The 12,548-nt window shown below is 38.7% G+C and overlaps 1 protein-coding gene across 1 annotated transcript in view; it reads left to right on the forward strand.

The window, feature by feature from the left end:
• The window catches only part of LOC136254620 (uncharacterized), a 91,806-nt gene that overhangs the window by 41,609 nt on the left and 37,649 nt on the right, over nucleotides 1-12,548 (forward strand). The window contains exons 13-17 of the mRNA XM_066047364.1: nucleotides 4,592-4,811; nucleotides 4,906-5,003; nucleotides 5,053-5,187; nucleotides 5,234-5,309; nucleotides 5,890-6,000. Coding sequence (XP_065903436.1) covers nucleotides 4,592-4,811; nucleotides 4,906-5,003; nucleotides 5,053-5,187; nucleotides 5,234-5,309; nucleotides 5,890-6,000 — 640 coding nt within the window. The remainder of the gene's footprint in view (nucleotides 1-4,591; nucleotides 4,812-4,905; nucleotides 5,004-5,052; nucleotides 5,188-5,233; nucleotides 5,310-5,889; nucleotides 6,001-12,548) is intronic.

The raw sequence follows: 12,548 nt of genomic DNA on the forward strand, positions 1-12,548 counted from the left end.
TCTAGCTGATCTCTCTACAGGATGACTTTTGTTTGTAGCTGAACTTTCTACAAGGTGATACTTCTAGGTGATCTCTCTACAGGATTACTTGTTTCTAACCGAACTCTCAACAGGGTGATCTGTTCATAGCTGAACTTTCTACTGGGTGATTTGTTTGCAGCTGAACTCTCTACATGGTGGTTTCTTTGTAGCTGAACTCTCTACAAGGTAACTTCTAGGTGAACTCTCTACAGGGTGACTTGTTTCTAGCTGAACTCTCTACAGGTGATTTGTTTGCAGCTGAGCTCTTTACAGAATGGTTTCTTTGTAGATGAACTCTCTACAAGGCAACTTCTTCTAGCTGATCTTTCTACAGGGTGATTTGTTGTAGCTGGATTCTCTACAGGGTGATTTATTTGCAGCTGAACTCTCTACATGGTGGTTGCTTTGTAGCTGAACTCTCTACAAGGTAATTTCTTCTAGCTGATCTCTCTACAGGGTGATTTGTTTGTGTGATTTGTTGTAGCTGGATTCTCTACAGGGTGATTTATTTGCAGCTAAACTCTCTACATGGTGGTTTCTTTGTAGCTGAACTCTCCACAAGGTAACTTCTTCTAGCTGATCTTTCTACAGGGTGATTTGTTGTAGCTGAACTCTCTACATGATGATTTCTTTGTAGCTGAACTCTCTACAAGGTGACTTCTTCTAGCTGAACTCTCTACAGGGTGATCTTTTCATAGCTGAACTCTCTACAGGATGATTTGTTTGCAGCTGAACTCTCTACATGATGATTTCTCTGTAGCCGAACTCTCTACAGGGTGATTTGTTTGTAGCTGAACTCCCTACAAGGTAACTTCTTCTAGCTAATCTTTCTACAGGCGATTTGTTTGTAGCTGAACTCTCTACAGGGTGTTCAATGTTTGCAGCTGAACTCTCTACATGGTAGTTTCTTTGTAGCTGAACTCTCTAAAATGTGACTTCTTCTAGCTGAACTCTCTACAGGGTGACTTGTTTCTAGCTGATGTCTCTACAGGGTGACTTGTTTCTAGCTGAACTCTCTACAGGTGATTTGTTTGCAGCTGGACTCTATAAATGGTGGTTTCTTTGTAGCTGAACTCTCTACAAGGTAACTTCTTCTAGCTGATTTTTCTACAGGGTGATTTGTTTGTAGCTGAATTCTCTACAAGGTGATTTATTTGCAGCTGAACTCTCTACAAGGTGACTTCTTCTAGCTGAACTCTCTACTGAGTGATTGATTTTTTTTTGCAGCTGAACTCTCTACATGGTGGTTTCTTTGTAACTGAACTCTCTGCAGGTTGCAGGAGCGGGGCTTTGGGGGCTGAAGCCCCCCCCTTCATATTTAGGCTTTACTTGATCAATATTCTGAGTATTATAATGAAATTTTGTCTTAGCATAATTATATGATCACTAATAATACAAATACTCATAAAATCACCTTATTAACATCTTTCCAAGGTATTATCAGTGGATTTATGCTAAAGTTTATGCAACAAGGACCCGGATCAGCATTGGAGGTGTACAAGATCGAGATACTCTAATAGAGCAGTCAGCTAACTACTCTAATAGAACATTCACTGGAAACATGTAGTTGGTCCTGTTATGGAATTTTTCCAAACCTGCCTGCACCTATACGTACAATGAAGTGCATTGGTCTGTTTAAAGGGCTTCATTCATCTACTTGTGTAGTTAATATGTATGGCAATACTTAATTCAGGTACACAATTTCCATTCAAGTGAAACTGCTATCTTGTATTGTTCAAATTTCAAAATTTTCCACTTTCAACATTCTTATTCTAACATGCACCTATTCAGTGTTGTGCAATTGTGAGAGGGTGCATCATGTACTTGGTTGTCTGTACCTACCCAAACTTTTCCATTAGCAAAATGCTTTAGAGAGCCATACCTATAATCTAAAGGCAGTATATAAAATATCTACAGGCAGAAAATATTATGAATTTTATGTGGAAATGTCTCCAAATTGCAGTATTTTAGCATCTATTTTTCAAAATTTACCTGGGGGGGAATGCCCCCAGACCCCCCTAGTTCGAGCATGCTTTACATGCTGTGTAGTGTGCTTTGCACACCTCTACCCAAGAGATTAGTACCTTGAGTTAGCCCCCCCCCCCCCTTTTATAAATCCTAGATCTGCCCCTGGGGTGATTTGTTTGTAGCTGACTCTCTATAGGGTGATCTGTTTGTAGCTGAACTACCTACAAGGTAACTTCTTCTAGCTGATCTTTATACAGGTTACATTTGTTTGTAGCTGAGTTCTCTACAGGGTGATTTATTTGCAGCTGAACTCTCTACATGGTAGTTTCTTTGTAGCTGAACTCTCTACAATGTGACTTCTTCTAGCTGATCTCTCTACAAGATGACTTGTATCTAACTGAACTCTCTACAGTGTGGTCTGTTCATAGCGGAACTTTCTACTGGGTGATTTGTTTGCCGCTGAACTCTTTGCATGATTGTTTCTTTGTAACTACAAGGTAACTTCTTCTAGCTGATCTCTCTATAGGGAAATTTGTTTGAGCTGAACTCTCTATGTGATGGTTTCTTTGTAGCTGAACTCTCTATTAGGTACCTTCTTCTGGCTGATTTGACTACAGGGTGACTTGTTTGTAGCTGAATTCCCTACAGAATAACTTGCAATGTAATATAATTGAGTAAATTATAAACGCAGCTGAATACCGTATATCAATTAAATTTGGCGGTGAACTAAATTTGGCGAATTGTCGATTCGTCACTAATCCGCCAAATTTAAATTTCGTCAATATATGTATATATATATTTAAACTCGTTGATGATTTTTTTTCACATAAACAAACACATTAAATAGATACAAATAAACCTTGGGCCAAGCAGTTGTTGAAGTAGGTCTTTTTACAAACCTTCGTGGATACTGCTGAAACTGGTAAATTAGCGTGTTTCCACGGTGTGGCTTACTGACTAGACTAAAAATCATACTCGATTAGTGGACGTGGCCCCACGTAAGGTTGCAGACAGCAGCAGACATGAATTCGTGTGCAGCCATTGATAAATGGGCGAGTATGCCTACAGACAGCAAATAATCCTGCAAGTGGGTACGGTTACAAAAGAAATTGGAGCAGTACAATACGGCGTCAAAGCGAGCCAGTACAGCATCGTGCTTACGCCATTCGCCAATTTTTCAGTGAGAGCATTTCGCCAAAATAAAATTTCGCCAACTGCAATTTTATAGCAAATCGCCAAATAGTAGCTTCGCCAATATTTGTTGTCGTACGGTACTTTATTAGGGTGACTGTTCTATTAGAGTATCTCGATCTCGCATTTGTTACACGTAGTTCTCTTTCGAATCATAACTCAGTGGTTTGTAATCCGATTCTTCTGTACTACTGCAAGGACTTTCTTATGATGATTATTCCAGCTACATACTGATTTTCAGCTCTTTGCTCTAAGCGGTTTGCCTGGTAGACACGAAAACTAATAGTTTTTTTATTCATAAAAATCGATCGCGTAATTTTGACACAGGTCGGATTTTGTGTCATATCTCCATGGTCTTTATCCCAATTCCTTTCAAACCACAAAAACGCACTCCTACGATGGTTGCTCCATCTACATATCAATTTTCAACTGACTACTCCAAGGAGTTTACCCTGTAGGCGTGACAGACCTTCCACCTTATTTTACGAAAATAATCGGTAATAACTCCGTGAATGGTCATCGGATTCCTACCAAAGTTGGTACAGAGATCCGCCTTAATGAGCCCTTTAAGTGTGCCAAATTTCAGCCCAATCCGAGCACGAATTCGTGTTTTATGGCGGATTTTGCGAAGTGTGCGAAATTTAGAAGAAGTAGAAGAAAACAACCAAGAAATTAAAACAAAATTTTGTTCGCTCGTATCTCGAAAATGGCTTGAGCGCTTTTCTTCAAATTTGGTGTGTAGACTCCCCTAGCTGGCCGGCATGTCTGTAGCAAATTTGGTTCCAATCGGATAAGGAATCACAGAGCTACATAGGTGTGAAAATTGCGTTTTCTTTCTTCCTGTTAATATACTCACGGGTGGCACGCCGGCTTCTTGGGCCGCACGACACACTACCGTGTGTCTTGATATCAATTGAAATTATCACCTTAATTGTTAGAAACAACTTTTATTCTGGATATATGTAGCATAGTACGTAAGCAAATTAATATGTTAACCAGTTCCTCTATCAGTTTTATTTAGCAGTTGGCTATGTAAGTACATGTAGTATTTGTATAAAGTGAATGCCAAGCATTAGCTAAATAATAATTCTGGAAGGCCCAGTGCTGTGGTGCCCAGCAAAGTGAGGCTGCTTTCTCAGGGCCTGAGTGTTACTATATAAATTCCATAGAATTGGTGTTTGAATGATTTAGACTATAATTTTGTTATTGTACATTAACAGCATGCAGCTTGTAAAAGATACTGCATGTAGTAATATTAATTTTGTAGAAACTAGCCCATTATACCTGCTTCTAATTCACTTCCTTTCCACATGTGTTTCCAGTTCTTTTGTTTTGCTCAATGGAATGCTGTCTATACAGTACAAGTACGACAAGCAAGCACTTGTGACAAATGTTTGTTCAATTGGCATAGGTTTCAGAACATAATATTACTTCTATTGACATCCCTGAAGGCAGAAGTACATTTTCCGGATCAAAGTTACATGTTTCAATATCTTATAATCCAGTGATGACATTAGAAGATGAAGTACAAAAAATCAAAATGGATTTACAAGCCAATCAAAATGAGCTTTTCTCTCCTGGAATTAATGTTGTAAATGAGACCTTTAATGTCATTGCTTTTCGGCCAAACAGTAAGTGAATTCATCAAGATATATACACATACATTTACACTGTGTTATACAGAGCACATACAAGTGGTTGCAAGTTTTATTTGTTTATTTATAGGTTCTTGTTCATGTAATAAAACTGAAAGGACAGTACGAACAATTTGTGCTGGACCTAGTACTCCACCATGTGTGTGTACTTCCTCACAAAGTTGTAAAGTGAGTTACCACTTCATCAGTTTACAACTGATTCATATTATATTTACAGTGTAATAATGACGCTTATGCTGGTGATGGTAATGTGTGTGGATTAGACTCAGACGGTGATGGATTTCCTGATGTAGGCTTGGACTGTGATCAATCTCTGAGCCAGTGTGAAGAGCCTCTGTGTCAGTGTGAAAAGGTTACTAAATAAAACTTATTGATTTATGCACCTGAAACAACTGTAGGATAACTGTCCTAAACTGTATAGCAAAAGCGATAATGGTCAAGAAGATATATCATTTTGTGAGGAGGGCAGTGACAGTAAGTGTTATAGTATAAACGACATGGTGATACTTAATGTATTTAGCAAATACTGACTAACAGTTGCATCATTAAGACCCATTCTTCACTGTGGCCTATCATTTGTTAAGCCCAAAGCTCATTTATCTTTTACATTCCATGCACTACTATCAAAAGGCACCTCCAATAATGGATTGATTCAATCCATATTCATTACATATCTATGTACTGTACCCTGTAAGTATATAATTGCACTTCTTGACACCAAAACTTTTGTCCCTCCTATCAATTTTTATTGAATTAGTAAATGTACAGTATGTTTTATCCACTTTGGACTTGCCAAATTTTAAGCTGATGAGGTAGCACATTTGAGAAATATGAAAGTTTTATTTTTGGCAAATCTGTAAAGATGCTAAAAGAACACTGGGCTTGTATATATGAAAAGCACTCACCCTTTAAGAAGGGTACACAGAATTAATTATGTCTCAAAGTACTTAGTTTAGAGACCATTATCACTGATACTGTGTTAAGTGACACAGCAGATCCTTGACAGTAACTTTTATTTGAATAAATAGATACTATTTTGTATTTTTTGGTATAGATCACGCAGGATGTCCTTTTGGGCGTGATATTACATGGAACATAATATGGCCTAGAGCTGATGTTGGTAAAGTTGTTAAACAAAAATGTCCAGGTGGTAGTGAAGCAGAAGGTGAGTAAATGTGTGTGGTATTTATTTATGTATCATTAAGTGTTAATCATTAACCACTTTACTAGGCTTTATTGGCTAAGCTACGTAAACTCAGCAGTTTAAGTTTAAAACTTAGTTAATAACATTAAGTATCACTTCAGACAACTAGCTAAATGTAATGTATTGCTCTGACATGAACATGACTAGTGCAGTTGTGGAATTTGGGACAAAACCAGGTAAACAAGTTCATGAGTAATGTACACATAAGCCAACATGCTGTTATGCCTGCAAGTGTGATATTATTCTAGTGTTAAAGGCAAACTATTTTCGAAAATGCAGTGGTGGTTCTATAGTCCATCCTGACCTTCCAATTAGTAAAATTATACCTACTGTTATGAATGGCTACTAGGGATTAGGGTTGTTTGGGCTTTCTTGCCCAACAATATCACCCAGAAAAAGCTTCACTGTTCCTTTTGTATCAGCCTGGCAGTATTGGTTAGGCATAGCCAAGCCCAAGGGAATCAGAGTAGGTGTGATCAGTGAGGCCAGAGCCTTACCACTTTATAGCTGGAAATAAAAAACTTTCAACTTAATGAAGCTAAAACAAAATGTAGTGAACATGCAATACTTTATAGAGTTTATTTAATGTAAAAATTGACAGAAACAGCACTTATCTAACCTGTCATTCAATCAGCACAGCTCTGGCACAGTTTCAAGTTGGCTTCATCCATGTTAAGTGCCTCTAAAATTAATTACTGTTGTTATTATTATTGTTGTCTTTGTTTCTCTTTGTAGCTATTTCATTCCTTACAGTTTATCACTTAAGTAATAGACTCAAATTATCAGTTTTAAGATTTAAACAGTATTACAGTATGTAGGTGCTTTTTGGCAGTGTCCTGACCTGTATAGTCCAATTAGTCATGAACACTTGTTGTTTACCAATTAGTCATGAACACTTGTTGCAATTTGTGTAGTGTCATGTAGCTCAAGCACCTTGCACACAGCTACAGTGTTACCCAAAATTGCCTCCAAGTAGCATATCAAAATTTAGAATTTCAGTGGGGGAGGGGTGGGGGCATTCCCCAGACTGAGCCTTACCACTTTCACTTTGATGCCTTTGGCCAAGCCCATAAATGTCTTCAGAGCAACCCTAAACCCTTCCAACAAATCTTCATGAAATTTAAAATTTTCTATTTAATAGAATTTTATGTTGACTGAGTGACTGAAAAACCAACAAATTGACTAACTGATCCCCCCAGCCATTGAAAATTGATATGGCTATGGGCTTGATTTCTTCACTAATCAATGTTGCTTTGCCCTGAGATGTGCCTTTTTGCCAGCAACAGTACATGCAATACATGCATCACAGACTTCCCTTTGGCCTCCTATGTGGTGCAGTTCTTTTTGCTGGCAACACAAGGCCAATAAAAACTGTGATGTTAAAGATCAAGCTTAATGCATGTCAGAAAACAGACTTTGATCCTATTTTAGTTATATAGGAACTTTTAGAATTACCTTCGTAAGCATAGGGCTGTATCAAATGGTATGGCGGTATAGGTTAAGTAGGGATCCCATTGCTCACCACCCAAAATTCTGCCTTCAAAAATCATCCTAGAGACATTTTACATCAGCTTTACGGAATAGTACTATTCCATATCAAGACACACTGTCGTGCGGCCCAAGAAGCCGGCACGCCACACCGTGAGTATATTAACAGGAAGAAAGATAACGCAATTTTCACACCTATGTAGCTCTGTGATTCCTTATCCGATTGGAACCAAAGTTGCTACAGAAGTGCCGGCCAGGTAGGGGAGTCTACATTCCAAATTTGAAGAAAATCACTGAAGCCATTTCCAAGATATGAGCGGCCAACATTAGGGTTTTTTTCTTCTACCTCTTCTTTTCGCACACTTTGCAAATCCGCCATAAAACACGAATGCTTTCTCCAATCGGGCTGAAAGTTGGTGCACTTAAAGGGCCCATTAAGGCGGATCTCAGTACCAACTTTGGTAGGAATCCGATGAGCATTTGCGGGTTATGACCGATTATTCGTGTAAAAAAGGTCAAAGGTCTGTCACGCCCAAAGGGTATACTCCTTGAAGGAATGAACTGAAAATTGCTTGTAGATGGAGTAACCATCGTAGGAGTGCCTTTTTGTGGTTTGTAAAGAATCGAGATAAAGGCCATCGAGATAAGACATAAAACCCAACCTGTGTCACAATTACGCAATCGATTTTTATGAATAAAAAAACTATTAGGCCACTCCAATTGGTAATTATGTTTCTGGTCCACCGCCCGAATCCTTTTTACAGAAAGGGAAATTTCAGAAATACATGGGGAATATGCCCGCATCAGATTTTTGAAAAGGCTGGATTTCAGAAACAAATATTGGGCTGCTACAAACATGCTAAATCTAACTGCTTACGTGTTACTATATGTCTTTTATCAGTGAAAACCTGCAAGAAATGGGATAGAGCATAGTACAGATCGATATACTCTAATAAAACAGTCAGAAAATCACAAAAATACTCTAATTAAGCAGTCACATCATTGTTGCTTTGTTGCTGAATTCCGCCCGCCTGCACCTAAAACCAAACTTCAGATGACCAGAAACATAAAAACAAATTGGAGTGGCCTTAGTTTTAACACCTACCAGGCAAACCGCTTAGAGCAATGAGCTGAAAATTGGTTTGTAGCTGGAATAATTATCATAGAAAGTCCTTGCAGTAGTACAGAAGAATTGGAGTACAAACCACTGAGTTATGATTCGAAAGCCAACTACATGTAGCAAATGTGAGATCGAGATACTCTAATAGAACAGTCACCCTAATAGAGCATTCAGCTACGTTTATAACTTACTCCATTACAGAATTATATTGCATTGCAAGTTATTCTATAGGCAGTTCAGCTATAAGCAGTTAATCTTATAGACAATTTAGCTACAAGCAAGTCACCGTATAGAGAGTTCAGCTACAAATACATCGCTGTAGAGATTCAGAACATTATAAGTAACACTGAAAAGAGTTCAGCTATAAACAAGTCACCCTGTAGAGAGTTCAGCTACAACAAGTCACTCTGTAGAGAATTCAGCTACAAACAAGTCACCCTGTAGAGAGTTTAGCTACAACAAGTCACTCTGTAGAGAATTCAGCTACAAACAAGTCACTGTGTAGAGAGTTCAGCTACAAAGAAACCATCCTGTACAGAATTTAGCTAAAAACAAATTGCCCTATACAGAGATCAGCTAGAAGAAGTTACCTTGTAGAGAGTTCAGCTACAAAGAAACTATCATGTAGAGAGTTCAGCTGCAAACAAATCACCCTGTAGGAAGTTCAGCTACGAACAGATGACCCTGTAGAGAGTTCAGCTAGAATGAAGTCATCCTGCAGAGAGATCAGCTAGAAGGATCACCTTGTAGAGAGTTCAGCTACAAACATATCACCCTGCTGAGAGTTCAGCTATGAAAAGATCGCCCTGTAGAGAGTTAAACTAGAAGAAGTCACCTTGTAGAGAGTTCAGCTACAAAGAAACCACCATGTAGAGAGTTCAGCTGCAAAAAAATCATCCCGTAAAGAATTCGCTACAAACAAATCACTCTGTAGAGAGATCAACTACAAACAAGTCTCCCTGTAGATATATCAGCTAGATACAAGTTACCCTATGGATCAGCTGCAAATTAATCACCCTGTAGAAATATGTGTTGGAAAAAATCACCATGTAGAGAGTTCAGCTAGAAACAATGTCTCTCTGAAAAGAGTTCAACTACAAACATTGAGGGTTTCAGCTACAGTTCAGTGATGTATAAGAAGTCACCTTATGACCTACAGTATGCAACTATCATTCATTGTTAAATATACAAATATTTTTAATCAGACAAAAAGCTGTACACAAAATCTCTTCCTTTGTTCCACAATTCCTGCAGAAAAGAAAAATAGTAAGCACCAAAGCCAGTTTATGGCCGGCTTTATGGCTTGCAATACAAAAAGAAGTAATATCTAAACCAAACCAGTCAAGCTGTAAAAAAAGAGTGTGGCCCCCAAAAGGCCAGGTTGAAAAAATATGTGAAATCCAAGGTGGCAGCCAAGAAATGACTGTGATGGTAGGTTAATGACAAAAATTTTAATTACGACAATTCAGTGAATTTGGTGCAAAATCCTAGTGGAGGAGGCAACACAAATTCACCTGAATTGTCGTAATTAAAATCTTTGCCATTAACCTACCATCACAGTCATTTCTTGGCCGCCACCTTGGATTTCACTTTTTTTTTTCATCCTGTCCTTATTGGGGTCTGCACTCTTTTTTTACAGCTTGGCTGTTTTGGTTTAGATAATATATATATATATATATATATATATATATATATAATGCAGCATTAAATGTAACAAAACACAAGTGGCTGGATAATATAGAATTTTTAAAAAATCAGCAAAACTCAAATTTTAGTCTCACTGCCTCACTGACTACCTCACTGGCCACAGTCGCAAGGCTAGAGGACAAACAAAGCAGCGCATGGTCAACATTTTACACCACAATAGCAAACTCACCAGTGGGATGTGCCTTTTGGGATTCCGACGAGTGCAGACCCTCTGCGCCTTGTCTTTTTCTTTTGTTTTCAAATAGGTTTCTTGTCTTCTTCATTCAACGAAATCATATCAAGGCATTGATTTTCTGTATCAATGCTTTTGTTCAGCAGCATATGTGACTGGGTCTGTGAAAATAGCACATGTGGGCACAAGCTACACTCCACCACACAACATCTCATATCTCAGTACTGGTATAGAATATTTTCATTCTGTAATTTGTATTGCAATGCCAAGTACATGTTTGATAAGTGCTGAAAATTGTATTGCTAAGTAATAATGGAGTACAAAATTATGCTGCATCAATTTAAAGTTTGAAAGGGTAGGCAAATTTTATGTGCCCACATGCCCTATTTTTGCCGGCCCAGTCACATATAGACATCACAAAATTATTTCTGACCTGAATTTTAGAAGTGCTTCAGTTCTGGCGCTGCTATGAGAGGTACATTTGCTAGATATCTGCAACTTCACGATTGGGATCCGGTCCGCGATATGTTGGCAACTATGCCCACCAAATAAAGATCTAGGTGGACTAATACTGAAAGAGTATGGTGACCCCACCGCTTAACAATCTAAGCTATTTACTTAACAGTAAACAAGATCATCTCTCTCCTTATTGGTCTAGCTAGCTGCACGTCCCTTTTCTGACTCAAGATATACTCTAATACAACAGTCAATCTAATACAGCAGTCATGTATGATAGAACAGTTACAAGTTACATTGTTCTGGTAGACATAGCAATTTTTATAAGAAAAAGAAGCAAGCACAAAATAAAATTAGTGTATAACAATATTGTTCTAAAGGAGACAGGTGCCCATCAGCAACAACAAGGTCAACAGCTGGTCCTGGAGGCACACAGAGACGATTGGATCTAAAATGCTATCCCCTGATATACATCACTGAAGAGCACAGCAAGGAGAACCTCAAACTACAGCGAAGTCTGCCCATAATCGCAGAATATGGAGAACTCCACTTCTCACTGAGCAAATGGGCTAAATGTTTATAAGTGATGGTATCTGCCATCTACATACCTACAGATGTGGAAATTACAAGTGGACTAATACAAGTTACATTTTAGTTAGCTATACCAAAGAGCTAAACAAACTACTATTTAAAAAAATGTTAATTTAAAATGAAGTAGGGATCTTAGCAATGAAATGTAGTGAAACAAGAGATGAATGATGGTGTTACAATGTTACAACATAGCTCAGTGGGAAAGTCCCCACTTTGGCACATTAGCTATTATTTTGTTTAATGCCTAAGTAGGGACCTCCCATTTAGCTATGCTGTAACACCATCATTCATCTTTGTTCCACTACTTTTTATTGCATAGATCCCTAGCTACTTCATTTTTAAATTAGCCATTTTTTAAAAATACTAATATATAAAAAAGTCACACACACACACACACATACACACACACACAAAGGCAAAGCCTTCAGCTGCTGCTGTGCGGTCACGCTGCCCAGTAGCCAGCACCGGGGCACCTGTGCACTACCCAGGTGCTACGAGTCAGTGCAGGTATGCCCTCCTGGGGCAAGGCTAGTAACCAGCAGGAGGATGTACCATGTATCACAGGTGAAGGTGTGGGTACCCGAAGTCCCACTTGGACCTTCAACTACTATTTGAGACATGGACAGTTGAGCATTTGATTCTCCAGTTTACATAGGTACCCATTGATGTTACAGCTGGGTGGACTGCTTCCCCAGTTGGCACAGGCCATTTTAACAGCTGGGTAGACTGGAGCAATGTGAGTAAAGTTTCTTGCTTGAGGAAACAATAACAACACCAATGTGACCCAGCTGGGAATTGAACCTGGAACCTTTTGATTAACAGGCAGACACCCTAAACACTTGGCTATGCTGCCCCCCCCCCCCACACACACACACATAAGGCTGATCAGTTGTAGTGTTTTGTGACATGTGGCAATGAGCTAACTAGTAACTGCTGAACATGGATTGACCAGAGCAAGTGCTGTTGGATTGCAAC

This window comes from Dysidea avara, chromosome 4 (genome assembly GCF_963678975.1).
Source record: "Dysidea avara chromosome 4, odDysAvar1.4, whole genome shotgun sequence".
Taxonomy (NCBI): domain Eukaryota; kingdom Metazoa; phylum Porifera; class Demospongiae; order Dictyoceratida; family Dysideidae; genus Dysidea; species Dysidea avara.